Source organism: Ambystoma mexicanum, chromosome 9, assembly GCF_040938575.1.
Source record: "Ambystoma mexicanum isolate Mex_15411 chromosome 9, UKY_AmexF1_1, whole genome shotgun sequence".
Classification (NCBI taxonomy): Eukaryota; Metazoa; Chordata; class Amphibia; order Caudata; family Ambystomatidae; genus Ambystoma; species Ambystoma mexicanum.
The window spans coordinates 1,114,665,903-1,114,688,145 of NC_090931.1; the positions used below are offsets into that span (position 1 = coordinate 1,114,665,903).

Consider the following 22,243-nt stretch of genomic DNA (forward strand, 5'->3'; position numbering starts at 1 on the left):
ATATTAGCATAATGCGTACAAAAGAAGGAGGAAAAGCAAAAATAAACATCGGAACTCCCTAAAAGTCGGGAGGCTCACACATGGAAATTAAAACCCAATTACTTTTACAAATCTGTTCCATACAAAAAGAGCATCAAATCACATCAAATGCTAATCTTTTCATTTGAGAACAATGTGCACTAATTTTTCAACTCTCCTCAGATTCAAGAGTTGAAATATTCACACATGGGAATTACTACCAAATTACTTTTGCACCAATGGTAGTCTATTCATTTGAGAGCAATGTCTCCCTAGTCTTGCAACTCTACTCAGGGTATACGTATACTGCCTGTTTGAATTTGCAAAGGCATCCCACCCAAATTTGTTTGAGAGTCCAAAATTGCGTGGTAAAATATGTTTCGGCGAGAAGAGTTGGTAAACATAGTGATTGTATCTGATTGGGAACAGATTAGTCATGTCATTTTGACAGCCTTTAAAACTGATTGGAAGCCCTTTTCCAACCTGTTGCACTTAGTATTTAGAGTTGTCATAACTCTTCAGAAAGAAATTATACAAATATTCGGAATGCACATGTGTAAAGAGGGGAATGCCTGTCAGAAAACATATGGGTTTATAGAGATTTGACTGAGTTTTGTTATTCAAAGAAACGTTTGAAAATGTTGCTTCTCTGCACCACAGGAATGCCTGTGGCATGTCTATTTAAACCTTGGATGCCCACTAATAACATGATGCTGTTTAGGAAGTTATAACGTATTTACCGAGCATGTTTATTATGCATCATAATTATTTCAAAAAGCTATACTTCTGATGGTGTCACTACATTTACATGCTGATTCATGGAATATGTGCGCTGAAAAACGGGGATTTGTGCGCCATTCTGCCCACAAATACCCATTAGTTAAACAGGGATTTGCGGGCAGAATGGCGCTCAAATCCCCGTTTTTCAGCACACAAATTCCATGAATCAGCCCCATAGTGTTTTTTTAAAGGGGAGTGAAAAGCTAAACATGTGTTCAGACGCTCAGGGAAAGGGAGTGTTGCAGTCTGAAACATTCCACTATAAACAAATCTAACACTCTTCACAAGTCAGGTGGTAGGGCTGAATGTATCAAGTATGTCATAAAGTAGCAAGAACCAATCAAATTATTCAATCCAATTATTTGACTAATAACAAATGCCCAATATCTTTGCCTCACAGAAGGAGAGTGGTAAGAGTCTATATAAATGAGATAGTCAGCCAGGGATACAGTAACACGAGAGAGAAAAAGAAAGGAGCAGATCTGGAGGGGGAAGCAGAAGGAATTCATGAAGACACCAATTAAGACTGGAGTATGTGGTAAGGAATCCCGTGCAGCTAAAGTGCCTCAAATGGATTTAGTATCTCATGCAATGCTGATTGCCCTGCTGTTATTCCAAATGAAGGGCACGATTTACCTCAAAGAGTAACTCCTTTTGACCAGTCTGCGTAGAGGTGTACTTTGTTGTGTTAACTAAAGAATGGAGGTGAAGCGAGGTTCTTAAAGAATATTTATAAGGTTACATCTCTATGGAATACAAAATATATTGCAATGGATAATTAGCTGTGTGGATTAGGAATTTTTTCATCCATTATCTTGAGAAGTGCAGAAGCAACGTTCTAACTAAATCTGTGAGCTCAGGTGCCCCACAGATTGAACAGAATAACAGTGGATTTAATAGATATATGCTTTGCGGAAACCAATAAGCATGTTCTAATAGCACATAGATGAGCGTAGGTCTTGGAAACAGAAGAGGAATAGTGATATTTTAAAACTACCTTTTTCAACTGTTCTAAGTTTTAAAGCATCACAAATTAAGAGCTTTTGACCAAAACACCTTGCCCAATAACAAGTGATTTGATGATTCTTTACTATTCTGACCTGTCATAAGCACCTGGTTTTAGCGATTTTCCAAGAATCATTTATAGATGCATTTCAAATATTTTGCAAACATATGCATTGATAGGTTTTAATAAATATTGAATTAGTCATTGGAAGCAATTGAGGTTAATCACTAATGCATTATTCACAACATTCACTTGTTGATCTGATGGTCAATGTTTGTGTGAATAATTGATGTCATTTCCATGCAGCAATATTTATTCTATCTGTTAGAAAGATACATCCAAGAAGTTTCTGGTTTGTATAAAATTGTGAGCTTGGATTTGCCAACAGTGTTTGGGGTGTCTTTCCCTTGTGTTGTGAGAGGGGAATCGGTTATGAGTTACCTCATCCTACATTTTAAATAGAAAGAAATATTTTCACAAAAGTTGTTTTTTCTCCTGTAGTGTGGGAGTGGGACTGTTAAACTCACTTTGGCCCTCATTACGACCCTGGCGGAGTGGGATACCGCCAGCGGTAATCGCGGCGGACCCGTCCGCCGTACTACGAGTTCCCTTAGCGCCATGGAGGTTTTCTCCGCCTGGTTTTACCGGGCGGAGAAAACCATGGCGCTAAGGGACCTCGTTGTTAATTACGCCGCCGTACTGTACGGCGGCGTAATTAACTCCTTCCCCACTCCCATTATACCCTATGGGGCAAGAATGGGAATGGGGAAGGGTAAAATGGGGATTGGGGATTTACCGCTCCGCCAAGGTCGGCATGGGGTGGTAAATCCGCCAACCCCCATGGCGCTATCGGCGGCTTTCCGCCATGCTCCGCGGTGCATTTTGCACCGCGAAATCCGCCAGGGTCGTAATGAGGGCCTTTGTCTTTATCTGCAAAAAGGACTCAGATAAATAGTTGTGGGGTAGGCTGTTAAATCGTCCTGAACAGATGTCTCCCAATTCAAGTGTTGTTACAGCGGCACAGCAGGCTTTACTGCTCTGACTGCCTAAAATAACCAGATCTCCTCTTTGGAGACATCCAGGGAGACGTTTCTACATCATCGTTCATCGTGGAGTTCTTAACATCCTTGTCACTGAACTGATTAATGGCAGCTTTGGGTTAACCAAGAGATATAAATTAGTCCTCTGAGCTTCAGAGAAATGCTCTATTTAGTTATAGTTAAGGCTTCCAGTTTTCAGTTTTTACTGATTTGTACACATAAATACAGACAGAAATCAATCTACTCTCTGTCTGTTTTTATTTATAGAAATGGAAAATAATGGAAAAACAAATCTTTCTGTCTGGTTCTCTATGATGTTACTCATGCATCGCAAGCCAATCGCATTGAGGATTGGCAGCTTGGAGAGTGCAAAAGTTGTATAAAAATAGCATTTAAGTTCTTCAAATTGCTAACATCATATATCTTAAGGCAGCAGCAGTCAAAGGAGCAACAGTTTACTGTTATGGAAAAAATTGAGCTAGCATTTCTTTCCTATATGGCTGCATTTGTGCTTTAATGCATGCACGTTTTTATTAGAATAAATGCAGAAAAATACTGGCTGAAAATGATCTTTTTATTTGACAAAAATTAAATGTGGATACATACAGAAAAAAAGGCCAACAAATAAATATGGATAAATACAGACGGAAATGGCAGAAAATAACTACCATAAAACTGGAAGTCTTAGTTATAGTATACAGTCAAGTGGATGTGGATTTGTCACCGGTGCTTAGCTTAGAGCTTTATTCCATTCGAAGGATTTCTAAGCCAAGTACCTTTTCATTCCAAATTTTGATGCTTCAGGTATCTAATTTGACTAATTTAGCTGCTGAAGCCTACTTGAATTCGGAGATGACTGGCTTGTCTTTGTTTAGCCCAAATGTCAATGCGCAAGCTAACGACCTGGCAATGTTTCACCCTATAGTTCTCACCTGTCTGATGCATAAGCCTTCAGAAGTAATGACATCTATGGATTTGGAGCTTGAGCCTGGGAAAACCACAGTTTTAGTCATCATTACTTCGGAAGGCACCATTTGGGGTGATTCAGACCCTGTACTCAGAGGAACCATTATTTTACATTTCTGCTGATGGTTGTATTGGTGTCCAACAACAATGATGAAATAGGTTTGTCCATATCTGTATCCTAATCCAGGTTCAAAAATGGAAAGAGCTCTAGATAAGCTTGATTTGGGCTGTTCCTTTAAATTTTGCGTTTAGTGTATGTGGGGTTTGCAGTGCTCTCCGAGTCCTCTATGGAATGTTTCCCCTGGATAGAAAACCACAAAGACATCCATCGCAAGGTGGCATGTCTTGAATATTTTAGAGGCTTATAAGCTAAGAAAAGTGCCACCATGTATAGGAATGCATGCCCATCATGTCAGAGTAAAAGCTTTTTCTGTGGCTTTTCAAAGGCATGTCCTCTGGAGATACTTTGCAAAGTGGTTATGAGGGTTACTCCTCATGCATTCTACAAACGATATTCTTTGGATACAAGTGTGTAGGTAAGATGCCCATTTTGGGCTACAGGTCCTTAAAATCATGTTTGATTAACAGCATTGTTTGCTGTCATGGCCAAAGGAACACACAACTACTGACACCAGAATAAGTTTAAAAGGTTTTATTTAACAAAAGTAAAACCTAAGACTACTGCATGAAAATTGGTTCAGGATGACTATAACAAAGGTTCTTGGGAGACATAGGGGGTCATTACGAGCCTGGCGTTAAGGGTATAACGGCGCCGTAAAAAGTGTTTTGGCGCCGTTAAACCCTTAACGCCTGATTACGAGGTCCCTTTGCGGGACCCGACCTTAACGGCTGGTTTTACCAGCCGTGAAAGTAAGGTGCCGCAAAGGGACCTCAGTGCTAATTACGGTACCGCAATTTGCGGTACCGTAATTAGCGCCTTCCCCAGTCCCATTGAGCCCTATGGGGCGAAAATGGGAATGGGGAAGGGCCATGGTGAAATGGGGAAATACCGCCCCACCAACCTTGGAATGGGGCGGTATTTCCCCAATCCACCATGGCGGACTCGTTACAACACCGGCACCAACCATGCTGCTAATAGCGCCATGGTTTAGCGCCGGGGTTGTAATGAGGGCCATAGTCCTTATACTCAGGATTGTAAATGAAGGACAGCAAAAAAGGACTTCAGAAAATTACAGAAAGGGAGGTCTCGTGTTTAGGTCGCTCTAGCATTCAGTCTTTATCATTTCTTTTGGAGGCCATAAGGCCTCAGCACCTCCCTCTGGATTTTGGGCTTCTACCCTCTGCTAAGTGTCCCAAATGATCTAACCTCACTGTAGCACACCCCTCTTCTAATGTTTGGAGCACTCTTCTCTGCTATACTGGAGCACCCCCCTCTTCTGGGCTGAAAATCCTCCCCTGCTCTGGTGATCTGCTGCTTCCTCAGCAAACTCCTCTCATCAGCTCCCAGACCAGAAGATATTCCTAGCCTCAGCTATAGAGCCCTAACCGTTCTCGCATTGCCAGAGGCACATCTTTCAGTTGATTGGTTAATTACCTTCCTATTCCAAACCAGGTTAAGGAAGTCTTTAAAAGGCTTTCTGCCATCTTGGATTTCTTTCAGATGCTTTGCAAGTGCAGAAGCTGGAATGACCTTCTGTTCCAAGCCAGGTTAAGGAAGTCTTTAAAAGGCTTTCCGCCATCTTGGATTTCTTTCAGTTGCTTGCAAGTGCAGGAGCTGGTGTTTGTCTAATGCTCTTCTCTTTCTGGCTATCCCCCTGCACAGAGGTTTGTTTTTTTTGGGTGTCTGGTGGTTAAAAGGTGATCCGAAGAGACAGGAAAACCTCTAGTAATTTCCCAAATATAGTTTTCCCTTTGGGAAAGGGCAGGAAGTGTGGTGACAAGGAATGAAGAGACTGACCAAGTAGTGTCAAAGTGATTGTTATAGAGTTTTATTCAAAGAAAAGATAAACCTATCTGTCCTTAACTGTAATGGGGTTTCCCTACCTAAACTAAAGAAACTTGGGTGCTTGTCAGGAAGTCCGTAAAAGTCCAGATCAGAAGGCACCATCCCAGTCGAAAAGGTCCTGCGCTCCCTGTCACTACAATATACAATAATAAAGGTTGGATTCTGATCGTGAACCAGGAGAATGACTCCCATTAACTGGAGGCTATGTATCTCAAAGACGCCAAGTCTTGTCTAAGTAAAAGATCCAAGTTCCATAACAAACAAACAGTTCTACAGGATCCTCATGGGGCTAGGAGAATGACTCACTTCACCTAGGAACTATGTTCCTTATAGTTTTCAACAAAACGTATAGTTCCTTCAAGGAATTTCCAACACAATTCACTTTCTTTATACTGTTTATCCTGCCCCCAATGGGATGACGTAGAAGCTCCCTAAATCCCTCTCGATTCTCCAGCAACACACTCTTGTTGAGCTGCCCAGGGAATTTTGGTACAAAGTGATTCACTCATTCATCTACTTTCTCATGGTTTACAGTCCTGAGTCTTCCTGGCCCCTTCCCGGACTTGTACTTGTTCCCGTTACCTTCTCCCGGGGAACTGTTCATAGGCTTCGGCAAGGGTCACGAGACCACTCCATCTGCTTTGGTAGTACCCAAACTGATAGGTTACAATTGATCATATGGAGAGCAGGGGTTGTGGTGGTGTCCCCCGCTCCCCATGTTTGGTAGTGAGGGCCTTTGGGGTAGCAGATGTGTCCCCCGCTTCCGTAGGTTTTGAGGTGGGGACAAAAAAAGAAAAGCGGACCCTCCAGCGTCGGATCCAACCCACGTAGGAAGGACGGATCCGATGCCGCAGTGTCAGATGAGCGGACCTCAAAACGGTAAGTAGGGTGAGGGTTGGAGAGTGTATTGGGGATAGTCGGGGGTTTAGGTTTGGCCATGGCAAAATTGGCTTCGCGGCCGAATTCACCACGGTCAATTCGGCCGCGAACAATTGTGCCACGGCCAAATCGTATACATCCTCTGTTTCAACTTCTTCTTTCATGCTACTTCTGCAGCCTGCTTCTTTCCATGTCGAGTTACTGCTGGTGGTCTTGGTGCTGTTGTCCGACCTCTTGGTTCACCCACGACAGACCACGCCACCACCACAGTCTCGCTGCACATTCGCCTACGCGGCTCTGCTGTAGGTTGTGGTAGAGGTCTCGGCACCATTGTCAGACCAGATAGTCCACCCACTACAGGTCGTGCCACCACCTTTCTGTCTCTCCAGGTTGACTGCGCCAGTTGCCAACCGACTTGCAAGACGCTTCTCAGGCGTCCCGCTGGTCATCTCTTTAACTTTGGAAATGTGCCTTGCTGCAGTCTCCCGAAGCCCCTGTTTGACCTTGCGGGCTTTGGCGCCGCGTCTTCGATCACTGTTTTCTCCTTCTGGACGTACAACAGCTCCCAGCATACCAGAACATCCGGGCATTTGCCGGATGGGTCAGAAGATGATGAAGAACTCAGACATTCTTTACTGCTCAGTTTAAATAGCAGGGATGGCCCCAGCATAATGTCAGTCTAATTGACAGCAGCTGGTTGAGCATTTTTCCTGCTCCATTGTAGCATTTTCAAGGTCTTCTTTGTCCGTGTACCTAGTACATCATGGTGGTTTGATATTTTACAATAGCACATAGTTTCGGTTGTGATATTATCTGTAGAAGATTCGGGCATTAACATCAGCCCACGGTGTTGGGATTTAAAGGGGCTGTGTCTCCCATTTGTGTCCTTATGCCTAGGAGGGGAGTTCCTCTCCATGAGATTCTCCCGCATGTTACCATGTTTAGTGGGACTATTGGTTATTAGCCTCACCTCCCTAGCCTCATGGAAAGGGACTTGCCCCCTGGGGAAAAGTGACACTATCTGAAGGATCGTCACAGAAGTATTTCTCTCCTTAAATGCTACAGCTGCAGGGAATGGAGAAAACTGTTCTCCTTCATGAGCCCTGCTACTTGGGAGGTTTGACATAAGTTAGGTTTTTTTCCTTCAAGGATCTGCACCTGTTGAGTAAGGAGTCTCTCTGGATGTGTTAGTATTTCTGCATCGTGTATCATTATCTGAATCCCTGGAAGACATTTCAGATTTTTTGTAGTCTAGAAGTAGGGTAGTGGTCCTTAATTTTTGCTAACGTCATAGGTCGCGGCACATGTTTGTTGTGAGGGTCTGAATTTAAGGCTGAACCAGGCTGAGGACAAGACCCTACGGTGTGAATGTGTGAGGATAGTGTTGGTCAAATGGAGTCATAAGTGCATAGTGAAAGTCCGAAAAATCACATCCAATGGACAAGGAATGAATAGGGGGCGAGACAAGAGAGACGTCCTCACTTCATCGAAATAAGGGGCAAGAGAGTCCTGCCTGAATTTCCTTGTAGCTATTGAGGAGGGGTGAGGAGAAGTAGAGGTTGGAGGGATTAAGATGTAAAACGAACAACACAATGATCAGAGGGAGAGGGGTCAATGGAGAGGTAAGAGGAGGAGAGATAATTAGAGAGAAAGACATTGCCAAGTGAGTTCCCACCAGAGTGGGCCGGCTGGTCATTGATGGAGTAGAGGGAGTCATCAGATATGTCAGATATAAGGGAGTTAAGTTCAAGGCAGGTGGCTGCAGGGTGCTTGGGATGGTTAAAATCCTCAAGCATAACAATGGGGATGTCAGAAGAAAATTACTCAAGGAGAAGTTTTAGATCAGGGAAGAAGGAGTTGAGAGGACCAGTGTTTTGATACGCAGAACAGTGAAAGGGGTAGGCAGGAGGAGTTGAATAATGGCATTGTTGAGGGCCTATTTGATAAAGTAACCTACATCGCCACCCTTATCAACAGGCTGTGAGAATGGGAGAAAGTAACAGAGCCAGTATGGATGGCTGCTATTGCAGCAGTCTCATGAGGAGATATGCAGGTTTTTGTGATAGCAAGAAATGAAAGTTGCGGGTGATAAGCGTCAAAGAGTTTCAGAGTAATACTTGTTTTAGAGGGATTGTGCATTCCAGAGGTCAAGTAAAGAATTTATATGGAGTGGGGGAGAGGAGTAGGTGGTGTGCAGTAAGGGAGAAGGCTAGATGAGCATCTTGTTTGCGGAGTATAGGTGTGGCTAGGAAGGAGGGGAAGCCAGAGATTGAGGCAGATGTTATACCAAGTTGATGCTGAAGACTATGCGAGAAGGGAATGAGAAGAGTGAGTAGAGGGAGGAATCGAGCAAAGTTTAGTTTCAATATGAAGGGAAGAGGAAATTGACAAGTGAAGACAATGAAGAAAGGGTGCAGCCCAAGAGACAGAGAGGGTGGGGAGGGAGGGTGTTAGTGGAAAGGAGTGGATGGGTGACTGAGAATATGCAGATGTATGTTCCGGGGCTGGAATTGGCCTATAGGTAGCTAAAGGGCAGTTAACTGGCCCAAAACAGGAATGTTTGTTGGTCCTGTGAAATAAGAGATGCTCTGGCGTGAAAGGGTAGTCAATCCTTGAAAAGATCCTGTGTGGAAGCAGGTATCGGGTAATGTGTGTTAGTGACTCCAATTCAGCACTCCAACTAAGTCAATACCTAGTCTGGGATGCCCAAGGGAAGCCCTTATTTATATATTTTTATGACAAGTTCATAGATCTGGATGATAAACCCTTGTATAAAGCCCCTCTCTTTGAATCCCCCTGACCTCACTGAGCCAAGAAGTAAGTTTGTTTTGCAAATTAAAAGATTTATTTGAAAAAGTAAACAATATATATATCACACTTTTATGAAAAAATTAATATTTGATAGCACACTTATGAAAATAATGTTGATCAACAATGGGTAATGTTACAATTGCACACTCTTTTCAATCAGTGAGGAGTTAGTATAGAAAGGATAAGGTAGCAGAGAATACTTTTATGGTTTCAAGGAAAAGCAATGATGGAAAGAATGCAGCACAGAAATAAACTGATATGGTTTCAACAAGAGATAATATGATCACTTTTCCTTGTGACAATTCACCCCCCCCTATACAATATAAAGAGATGGAAAAGAGAGCACACAGTTTTCAGGAATGCAAACAAAATGCAATACAAATTCCAGTTCCCCCCTAGCAAGCCTAGAGCAACCGGTATGCTTTTAAACAGTCAAAAATACTTTTACATGTGATTTGCAATGAAGTGAAAAATATGCTAAAAATGATTTTAATTCCCCATAGGAGATTCCGGGTAGGTGACAGCTACTTAAGATTGGTTCAGGTCAACACTATCAGTGATTCATGAATGATTATCAGGTTGAAAACGAATTTCAGCAGTTGCAAGTAAAAGACAGCTATTTTTGACAGGTGGAGAAATTGAGTCAAATTGCAATTCGCAGCACTTTTTCCGAGTGCGTCGATCGCGATTACGGAAAAACTATAATGAATCGTGTTTGGTGGAAAGCTTTGGATCTTAGCTTTAAAATAAAAGTTAAATCTCGCTTCTAGGACGTGCGGTTCAAAAGATACGGACGATTTAGTGGAGGTAGATTTTCAGAAATAAAGTAAGGTTCAAATGACATGACACTTTCACAGGTTTGAAATCACAGAAAGGACACACGATTTCTATGATGCAGTTCTAGGTAGGTGGAAATGGTTTGAATTAGATTATTTTAAACTAAGAGATTGGTTCTGCACAGTTCTGGCTGGATACTCACACTATAAATTTGAAATAGGCCGTCAAGATCTGGTCAACAGGTTTAGACTGGACTTCTGGCAGGTGGTTCTGAAATCACAGCTATCTGGATCAGCTCTGCTCTGCTGGTCTGGATCTCTGGTTCTGGCAAAAGTTCTTGGCACTGCACAGCGGTCTGGTCTGCGGTTCTGGATACAGCACTGCTCTCTGGGTCTGGTTCTGGTGAAAGTTCTTGGCAAAGAAGCAGAAACAGCACAGCCCAGCTGTTTTATTCTGATGTGCCCCTTGGAAGTCTGGGGTAAAATCAGTTTGCAAGATTGTAAGGCCAGCTGAGAATACTTTTAGCTTGCAGTAAGCCTTCTGCTTCAAAGTTCTGGAATCTGGAGTCTAAGTTCTGGATATGGTCCTTCTGGATATTGTCTGGTCCGGCAAAGTGCTTCGCAAGAAAGTGGAAAGAGCAGTCCCTACCTGGGCCTCAGTGGCTCTTTTTATGTCTTTTGAAAGTGGGTGGGAAGGCTAACTTTCTATGCCCAACCCTCTAAGGATCCTGATAGGTTAGATGATTTTCTGTCCTTTAACTGGATAACTGAGTTGTGAGTCAGAGTGATGCTACCCTTTTACAATCTATTGAAGAAACGCCCCTTTGCTTTTACTTAGAACCCAATTTTTCATAAACATGTTTCCCAGATACACAAGTGGTTCATAATACATGTACACATCACTGATGAATTTAAGACAGTTCTCTGTTCAAGCCCCATGTTCCTGCGAGCTTGGGTTTAGAAACGACAACATTTTGCGCTTTTAGTGGGTTTTGCCATATTGGTTTTTCATCAAATCTTCCCCGGAGGTACACCCCCTCTCTGGGCACATTACAATAAGTTTTCAATTTTCTGAGATAACCACAGTTTCTGTAATATTAATAAATCGTGGGGTTCGGTCTCAGAACATCGTACAGAGTCCTAACACCTCTGAAAATGTGCACAGAAAAATCACAGGAATAATGATATTATTTATATACTTTTGACAACTTCGTACTATGAATTATCCATCTTTTTAAAATTATGCTCTGGCCCAGATGGGCATGTTTAGGTCCCAAAGCACATGGGGGAATTCCATGTCCGTCCCCGCCTCCAAGCTCAGCTGGCTCACAGAGGCAGTGCCCCTCCCAGTTCCTTCGAAGAGGAAGCCATTTACGACCCCCTGATTTAGCAATTGCTTTGGGCCAAGGCGAAGGTTATTGTTCTGTTTCCCTGCAGTCCCAGGTACCCCTCCCCTGATTCAATCAGAGAGGTGTGATCTCCTTTTGGTGGGGGCAGCAGAGGTTTCCCATGGACAGAGGCCTCTTGAACTTTTAATTAAATCCGACTGCCTCTGGTATAGGCCCTGGGAACAGTAGATGTGAAGAATTCTCATTGACCAGCAAGGCTTTGAAGTCCCAGCTAGCTCAGGTTCCTTTTCAGCTCCTGAAATACAGGTCTCCTGTCAGAGTTTAGATCGCTAGCGCCGGTCAGTGTCAAGCACCGGTACTGCACCCATTTTTTGGCAGCTGTCTTGAATTAATGCATTTTAAAAAAAAGGGATTTTACTTGATAGCATATGATCCTTGCTAACATTGTATTGATGTGAATTCTGCAGTAGAGTAATGTAGAACACCCCACCAGAAGTTGGATTTTTTTGTTTGGTGGTTTTATGCCCATGATTTTAGCAATTTTTGACATCAATTAAAATGGATTTGGAACAGCACCATATTCCTTTGCACTGGATTTGCTCTGTGTGCTGCCAAAGGATAGGGTCTGGCAATGGTCTCCTGTATTAACTATCTTGCAATGTTTGAAATTGGCATTTTGAGCTTGCATTCAGAGAAACAAAGGTGATTTCAAAGCGCTTTTTGAGCTAACAGGCACTGCTGTCTTTCCTTTGGCACCACGTTTCACTCATGGCGCTTCTGGCCCATCATGCTCGCACTGGTGGGTGGCAGGTCAGGCGACCATTTTGGTGTGCGCAAAACTGCGCGGTTTTCCTGGATTCTGGCGCAAATGTGGGCTTTCGGCCATCTTGGATTTTCGAAGCCCACAGCACCAAATGTTGCAGCATAATAACTCAAACATGGGTCAATACACCTGACATGTGGGAGCTTGGCGAAGTCCTGGCTTTAGATGCCCTCACACGCCCAAACAAGAGGTTGCCCTTTGCTGCTTTTTGCCCTTGGCTGCAGATGCCAGGGCTGGATGCCCAGAGGAAAATTAATAAGGGAGTCAGTGTGCCACATGACCACCTGGGACCCAATCACAGTGCTCCAGATGGCTTCCAGATTTGCATGCATGGTCCTGGGTGCTGTAGGCCCAGAGACCTTCATTTAGCAGGCAGGACCCACAGATGGTGCATTGGATCCTCTGGCAAAGCAGGATGTGGCCAAGAAAGAAAAATGGAAATGAACCCCCAGTCATTCACATGACACTATGGGAGCCAATCACTGCTCCAGGTGGCTTCCAAATTTGCAGGCAGACTCCTAGGTGCTGTAGGTCCACGGAGATTTGATCTGCAGGCTGGACCCTCAGGTGGTGCACAGTGTCCTCTGGCAAAGCAGGATGTGACCAAGAAAATAACAGTAAACCATCAGTCAGTCATATGACCCTCTGCGAGCCAATCGCAGTGCTCAGAAGACTTCCAGGTTTGCAGACAGGTTCCTGGGTGTTGCAAGCACAGAGAGCTTTGTTTTGCAGGCAGAAACCTCAGATGTTGCACGTGGTTAGGAGTAGTGTGAGAACGAAAGAAATCATTTATTTTCATGTGAGCATAATCCTTTCAGAGAAGGAAGGACATTTTGAGAGACAGATTACCATGGTTTCTTGGCAAAGGATGCTATTGAGAAAATGCAATGTATTTAGTTGTGCTAACTTTGTAAAGTGGATGTTTTTCATATTTTACATTGTTCATTTCTAATAATCCCTGCTAGTATAAGTTATAGTCATAATAAGGTAACAAGTTTGTCACTAAGCAAATCACAATATCCAAAGTGAGAATAACAATATACATTATTATAGCTCTATAGACCTGCAGCGAGGGCCGCACCGGACGTTATGGGCCCTGAATACTGAGTTAACGAGGTATGAGGGACCATAACGCCCATTACGGCCCTAGCTGCAGGTCTATAAAGCTATTAGAACACCCTCATTGTTTAATTAAAGTTGAATAAATGAGACATGTTTAATTGAAGTACAAACAATAGCAAAATGGTAAATAATTGTTGCAGAAATTTTTTGTACTTCAATGAAACATGTTTCTTTTTTTTATAGGGTGGTGGAAGGTGCTGGGATGGGAGGAGTATCATAATAAACGGAAATCAGGTGTGGGTATGCCTGCCCCCTGCTCTAATTAAGTTTCCTTTAGGTGTGCCCCCACCACTACACAAATGTTAAAAAATTACTCAACATAAACATGCCCTGCAAGCTACATCTGCACACATATCACATTAACAGGCAATTTACTTACCTTGTTTCACTCCTACAAACTTCTCCACACGTTCCACCTAACGCTGCAGTGCAGCTTATTTCAGACCCATTTTTATTTATGTGCAACGCGATGAAAGCGTTTCCTTTCCCAGTTCATTTCACTGGGCATGCCTACATGCATACGTTGGTTTTCCAAAGTACATTTCGGAACGGAAAGTTAACTCTTTCCGTTCTGGAATTCACATGCAGCCCAAACTACGGGCTATACCAGTGCGTATAGCCCGTAGATTGACCAATCACAGAACACTCGCTAGTGTGTTCTTATTCCTATTATAGTCTTTTGGCATACCCCTTGAGAAAGGGGAAGGGAACAAATTGCACCAATGAGGGTTCCCGGCTGCTTTGCATTACACCAAAGAGCATTTTGTAAACATAAGAATGATCACAGATCTTTATCTTCCACAAATCTGACTGTGATTAAAGCGTTGTTTGCTTGAATCACTAATTACATAATATACAGGAGGAAGAGTGTGCATTTAATTTTGTACATCCGTCACGCTAACCCTAAAGTGTTTGCAATCTTGAACCATATATTCTCTTTCACACAGCCTTAGTTTTTGGATGTAAGGGCTATATGGCTGTAAACTCATTCACTTCATTGGGCTTAAGGGCCTTCTATCTTCTCCAATACTTTGTTTAAGAAGGGGCAGGGGTTGAAATGAGAACCTGCCAATACACACATCGCTGCAGAGAGTTATATGGTACTAGCATTTCTTCTCGTTCATGGATTTAGATGTAGTATGAAAAATAACTCTGGGGTGGTTGGCTGTTCACGTAGGATGTGGCAATTGAAGACTGTGCCTATAGATCCATTGAATAATATCCAATCATCCAGTCATGTCTTCAACAATTCCTCAGTGAATCTTCAGTGGAGACATTTATAACTTAGTGTATGGGTGGTGAATATAGTTCCGTGCGCCTACCCCTTAAGTGCACAAGTGAGGGGAGATTCCACCTCTCGTTTCTATAGTACATTTTTCTATCAGTTTTGTGGCCTGGCAGCAAAACCTGATAATGACTGGTATTCACTGTCCAGTCAGTAAAATATTTTGGAAATGGTTGGTTATGTTAGGCTGGGTGCAATTTACCTGACATTTATAACTTGTTTCAGTTGAATTTTGGGGCATACTTTTGTTAATTTAGAAAACACAATTGTATTTTAATATGTGGGCAGTCGACACACCCAACCATACTGGCGCAAAAAAAGTATTAAACGTAGGGAATGCCTTCCCTACACAGGTCCTCAACTCCAATGAGATTTTTCCATACACAATGGTTTTTACTTTTAAAATAACCTGATACAAGTATGGTTCTGAATGATTTCAAATAGATCTATAATAGAAGTGGGGTGAAACAGGGTGTTCATCAGGGCTCAGGTAGAGGGTACACACGGGTGGACAGAGTCCCCCCACTTTTCTCAGAAGTCCTCCCCATTTTTTTCAGAGAGATCCTTGATATGCTAATTTCTGGTGACAGCACATTCAATTGGTATGTTAATGAGTCCCCCCGCTTTTTTATTAGGACTTGACCCCTTGTATTCATTTTCATTTATCAAGGCATCATATTGCCCTATTGTCCTCACCCAAAAAGAGAGAAGGAGTTTTGTATGAGGTTTGAAAGTCTGCTGAAGGCCCCTGTTCTAATGCTCCCCTTTTCTGTTTGCAGTCTAAACCTGTAGCGTTTGCTGTGAAGACCAATGTGAGTTACTGCGGGGCATTGGATGAAGATGTTCCTGTACCCAGCACCGCCATCTCGTTCGATGCCAAGGACTTCCTGCACATTAAAGAGGTAAACACAGGACGTTCCATTCCTTACACCTGCTGCCAACCGCGCGAGGCCCCGGACGGTCACATCGCAGCCCATCAATGCTAAAAGGAAATCTGTCCAGCTGCCAGCCCAAGGCCGCGTTTATTTCATTAGCCGTGACACGTAGATGTGTTCGCTCTTATCCTGCTTTTTTAACACTGCGAGGCTGCGGCCTGCGCTATTAAAAACTCCCTGTTACTGACTCTTTTTCACCCCCTTAAAGGTACAATCACTCCCCACCACTATCTCGTCAAGCAGAGCGTCGCTGTCGGAGAGTAAGATAAAACAGCGCAGGGAATTCTTTCCGATTATTCCCTTACTGTCTGGTGCAAAAAGGCGGTCTTACAGGGTAAATCTTGCACTATAGCTGTAGCCATGCAAAGGGGAACCCCTGCAGTAAATTAAATGCTAGTACTGACTTTTGCAAAGTAGCCGTAACAAATAAAAGGTGCACGTGCCTGCCTCAAAAGAACTATGGGAGAATGTACCCCGTACCCTACATAATAAGGCTATTTCAAGTCACTGAGGAGATTCGTGACCAAATAGAGGCCGAAATCCTTACTAAAGTCACGAATGCCAATGTGACTTGCAATGTCCTTTTTATCTATGCTATAAGGTATGTTATTCCGTATAATACATGGCCACATACTGTCATTCTCTTTAATACCTCATCTCTTGCATAATATAATGCAAGTCATCTTCAATTTTCTGATCCATATAATCAATATATAGTACAGGCAGCCTGCAATATCTGTATAAAAACCTGGAAATAATGTTCTTAATACAGGCTAGTTGTGACATCACAACTGACCTGTTATAAGAAAATGACAGCACAACTGTTCTGTAATCAGTAATTACGCTTCAGTTGTGACCTCATATAGCCTCTGCTGGAGCCAGCAGAGAGAATTTCACCTGTCACTGAAACACTTAATTACAGCCGTGAAAAGTGTCTCAAATTTCTTGTGCTTGCAGCTGTAGTTTTCTGTGACACATTGCAGCTAGTAATTGACAAGGAACGGTTTATGGTAGAATGTTTAATTTATGCACTGCTGGAGTTTGACTTATTTGAGCAACAATCTGCATGTTATTACTTATTTTAATGCACAAAATGAATGTTTTTTTCAATACATTTTATTAAACGACTTGAACTATTTTACTGCAGCATATTATGAGCTTAATTGTTGCTTTTCTCAATGTTATGCGTGCCCTAGAACTAACCACTCTTGAGAAACCTGCACATCATGAGACGTATGCGTCTCAAAAATTGCACAGTAAAGTGCACACAGGCATCTGTCTTGTATTGGTCCAAGCCGTATGTGGATTTGGCTTGCGACGTGGGTTTTTGAGGTATACGCGAACACGAAGCAGTTCTGAGACTCATATTTATTAGATATCAAACAGCTGAACATGCAGTCAATCTCCTTCATCCCCTCCCTCAACTGTCGTCTTCCCTCCATTCAATGCTGATTTCGGAACCGGTCTACATCAGCAATGAGGTGAATGCCGCAATGCCAACGCTGTGTGCAATACTAAAAACTTCAAAAATACAACGCACCTACCTCCTCACACATTTTCAGAATAAAACAACCCTAAACAGTTTTAAGAAATTGTTGCACACTGAACACCTACATATTGTTTCGAGAACATTCGACAGTAGTTGTATTCTAAGGTCCTGACACTGACTTGCCATTTTACTGATGCGTCTGGAACGCTGTTAACTTGCACCTACAGCTTCGTGAGCATTCACACAATTTTCCGGTTCTTCCTGCAGATCCCTTGTAGACATTGTCACCTCATCTTGCCCAGAATTGCTTAATCTGTTTGAATCTCCAGGCTCTCCCCAATCTCCTCCTCCCAAGACAACTAACTACCACCATTCTTCCTGACATCCTGCCTATCCAACTCCTCCTCCCCTTCACGACCACAATCATTGCTACATGTGCACACTGTATCAAAATTCCACTTCAGTCCTTCTTCTATTCAGAGGGCCTTGTGAAAAATCTTCACTACTTTCACAGGCCCTGTGTATTTAGATGTTGACTTGGTTGTGAGCTTACCCTTTTTAATTCTCACCAAACCCCCAATCCTAACATTTAAAAGGTTCCTCTCATGCCCTTGAGACATCTTCCCCTTCCTTTGCACTTCAACCATTTCTTGACAAACAGCATCAGCAACAACCTTCTGTCTCATGCAAGCGTTATAGACCCACAAAGGATTGAGTATGGAACTTGGTTGTCTGCCCCTCCCCATACCAAATGGCAAAACCCCTGTGAACCTGTTGGGAGACAGCCTAACCCTCCAAATCATTGTCTTAATTGCCTTCACTACATCGAAATTATTCCACCATGCCAGTTCAATAGTCTGTGCCACTACCCAGTTAATCTCATGACCAAACCCTTAGCTACTGGGTGAAAACTGGCTGAAATATTCATTTAAATCCAAACTTTTTAGAATACTCAATTTGTTTTCTTCCAAACTGGGAACCCTTGTCATTAAATGTTTCCTCAGGTCACCCTGAACAGAAGAGTTCACATCTCTGCGACTAGGCGCCAAAACAACTGGCTCTCGACCCATAATGAAATCCTTCTAAAAATTGCTTCCCTCACCCACAAAGCACTAAACAATGCAGCCCCCAGCTATCTCACGGATAGACTACATAGAAGAACTTCCACCAGAACTATGAGATCTGGCAACGCCAATTGCCTCACTGTAGCCAGATTCAGACTCAAAAAGGTGGACGGTAACAGCTTTCCTGTGAAATCAGCCAAACTATGGAACTCTTTGCCGCACCCTCTTAGAGAAGAGAAACCCTACCTGAACTTTAGACGTAATTACATTAACTTGCTTAAATCCACGGATCTCTAGGATTGATTGCTGTACTTTTCACACTTAGGATGTATGGCTTCTCTTTCAAAGTATTGCTTGATACCTGTTGTACTTATGTATCCTTCCTATTTCTAACGTGCACATATGTTTTACCTTGCCCATATCCTGCAACTCTGTAAGCCTTGCATTACCTTGTTGCTGCACCCTGATACCTCCGGGTCTGGTGCGCATTAGAAATAAATAAACAAACAAACAAACCCTTCTCTCTTAAACACCTATTCCAGAAACAACTTCCCATGGTCAGAACTGGTGCATGATATCAACCTTACTTCTGATCACTTTGAGTAAATCTCTATCATTACCAAAATGAATCTCTTCTTTGAATCCAAAATATGATATGGGCCCAACACATCTATTCCCGAGCACTTCCACGCTCCTGTAGGAGGCAGAAGAGGTGACACTTCCGGTTTCTACACCTTAGAGCTCTTGTTCAAACACTCCCTGACTCTTATATCAACATGCAGATTAATTCCAGACCACCAATATCTTGCCCTAATTTTCCTCATTGTGTTAGTGATGTCTGGGGACCCTCGTGAGCTATCTGGATTCAGCTCTCCCTGAGTGACATGGGCGATCGATATAAAGTGATGTCCCCAGAGTAGCAATTTACCTTCTACTGACAGCTCCTCCCAGATTTCCCAATAGGTACCATCTGTTCATCAAAATGCTTTTTCTCCGGCCACCCCTCATTAATCCAGTGCATTATTCTGGTTAACGTGCCCTCCTTGTATAGCTCTTGTTCAAAATAATACTTGCTGATTGCCTCATAGCTCCCCAACAAAATGCAGGCGACTACTTCCTCCACTATAAAACATCCCCACATGGAGTCAATCTCCATCATCCACTGCTGTGCTTCAACTGTTGTCTTCGCTCCATTCCATTCCATGCTAATGTCGGAATGGTTCTAATCAGAACCATTCTACATCAGCACTAGAGTGAATGCTGCAATGCTACGGCTATGTGCAATACCAGAATATGCAAGAATACATTTCCTAACAGTGCCAGTGCATGTGCTGCACCTGTACACCTTCGGAACAAAGTTCATGCCCTGCTTGCAAAAAAATGATGTTTCCTGTTCACAACTGTTCATTATTAAGTCCTCTCTTGGTTTACATTTTTCCTCACCGACCGGAGCCGACACTGACTCTCTCTTCCTTTTCTTCGGTTTCCACTCCTCTATCCTGTGGGGTCCTCCAGGGCTCCGCCTTGTCTCCTGCTTTATTCAACATGTACATTCAGCCTCTTCTGCTCATCCACACCCACGGCGTCCGCTTCTGCTTAGCCAGTCACTGCATCCCAGCTCAGGAGTTGCCTGGTGATGGTGGGTAGTTGGATGGGTCGCAACTGGCTGAAATTAAACAGAGACAAGATGGAGGTCCTGGTGGTTAGTCCCTCTCACATTCCACATTCTAGTTTGCCCCCTCCCATTCCTGTGTAGTTGTCAGCTTTCTGGCCCTGGTCCATTGTAAGGTTCTTCCCTTTTTTCCTACTTGCTTACACCCAACGGTACTGGCTTCTCTTATTCTCAGTAGGCTGGACTATTGCAACTCCCTGTTTGTCTCCCAGACTCTTTATCTGTCCCGCTTCTTACAGCTACTCCAGAATGCGGCAGCCCATATGGCCACAGTGACTCCCTATGGTCCTCACATTTCCCCTGTCCTCCGCTCTCTTCACTGGCTGCCGGTCATGCAACAATTCCAGTTTACATCCCTGTGTATTATACATCAGGCTTTCTTTGCCCTGGGAGCGGAATATTTGCAGGAAAGATTTCGACCTTGTGTACCGACTCGGCCGATTCCTTCTCAGGATGCCTGTCTCCTTCCCATTCCACGTTACCGCTTGGAAAGGGTTGGCGGCCGCTCCTTTTCAGTTGCAGCCGCCAAGTTGTGGAATTCCATTCCTCTTTCTCTCCGAGCAACGAAAGACCATTTGGCCTTTCGTCACGTCTTGAAAACGTACCTCTTTTAGGCCGTCCTGTCTTCCCCTGTCTAATCCCGGGTGCCAAGAAACCACTGGTGTATGCAAGCTTTATAAAAGCAGATAACATAACATTATCCCAACGACTGTCTGGCATTACTCCTTTCATAAGATGGCATCAAATTTTGCAGCGATAAATCCGTCTTTCTGCAGCCCAGTACTCAGACGCATTTCTAGGTCAAGAACCCATTCTTAGCAGTAAGTACTTCTGTTGAGTGAAGTTGCTGAAATGAGAACCCTAAGCCATTTAGTCAGGCTGATCTGACAGATGGATATGCCAAGCTCTGTGAATCTGTAAATCGTCTGAATGTTGCAAAAAGAGATGTCCTTGATCAGGATGGATGCCCTTTTCTCCAGTTTGCCCAACCCAATACACCATGAAGAATATAGTGCATGGAGAACTCGTGGCAATCTTCTTATTGCAGCAGTGAAGATACTGACAAAGCATTAAAGGCCTTTACAAATGTCGGATCTACGTTAACATTACTGAAAAAAAACGATGCTGGAAAAACAACACCTTTTTAAATTGAATTTCGAATTTTCTTTGTCTTTTTTTGCACTTTTTTCAAAATATAATGCGAGAGAGCACACTCCACATCCCCACACCTTAATGTATTCCCTAACTCAACCCCCTATCTATCTGTTTTGAAAGAATGTGCAAAAATACAGAAACATTTCATTAAAACAATTTGGTGTTTCCTGCCAGTTTTTTTGCCATTTGTTTTTTTCAGGTGATAGCCAAATATCTATGTAAGTCTTTACCTTGCCTTTGTGAGAGCTGTGTAATTCTGTCTTCTCACAGTATATGTCCCTGCTGCTGATGAGAGAGTACAATGTTCTCTCCTATGGTACGATGTAGGCCATGGCTATGCAACCTGTGGCTCGCTAGATGTTCTATACTACAACTCCCATAACCCCTCGCCATGGGCACTGGTGCAGTCCAAAACCTCTGAAGAGACAATGATTGCAGACTACACACACGACACGATTAATGTGTGTCATGATGGCTCACGCCCGACAATGGCCTCGCATAGTTAATAGTGGGATCTATAGTTTGTGTTCGGACAGAGAAATGCAGTGCTCTGCTCTCATTTTGTTCCGAGTTATAATATTTTTTAATCCCTGACATGAAACCTAAGAGAACAAAATGCACAGGAGTGTACAATTATTGGAAGAGCATACCCTAGCTGCCAAGAAAAGGAGTGTAGTCCTTTAGAGCAAACCTGCAACAAGATGTCAGATACTGTTTAATCCCTAAACTGCTAAGGGGTTTCACACACTAATGAAAAGTTATTGTGTTTCGGTATTTGGTCAGATTCACATTGAAACATCGCTTTCCAATTTTATAGCAATTGCAATAATTAGAAGATTTTCTGATTTTGTCTGGGTTCTAAAAATAGCAAACTTAAGAAAACATTTGGTGGGGTTTCAAAACCTATCAGTAGCATCTCGATGCAGGAAAAACATGGGTTCTTTTGAAAATTGGCATGAACAGAAAGCTTACATTTACAAAATTCCAATCTTCTGTGGTTTACAGAGCAGATTGAGATAAGGTATATATTTGTTCACACTATTTTGTCAACATTTTGCTATTGTTGGTCTTTCTTCATTTTTGTGGTCAATACATGTTCTTGTGCAT

The 22,243-nt window shown here is 42.9% G+C and overlaps 1 protein-coding gene across 5 annotated transcripts in view; it reads left to right on the plus strand.

Moving 5' to 3' along the window:
• CACNB4 (calcium voltage-gated channel auxiliary subunit beta 4) overlaps positions 1-22,243 on the plus strand; it is a 1,461,524-nt gene that overhangs the window by 1,020,149 nt on the left and 419,132 nt on the right. For all 5 annotated transcript variants that reach the window (XM_069616452.1, XM_069616451.1, XM_069616454.1 and 2 more), the window contains one exon: positions 15,601-15,723. In XM_069616452.1, coding sequence (XP_069472553.1) covers positions 15,601-15,723 — 123 coding nt within the window. The remainder of the gene's footprint in view (positions 1-15,600; positions 15,724-22,243) is intronic.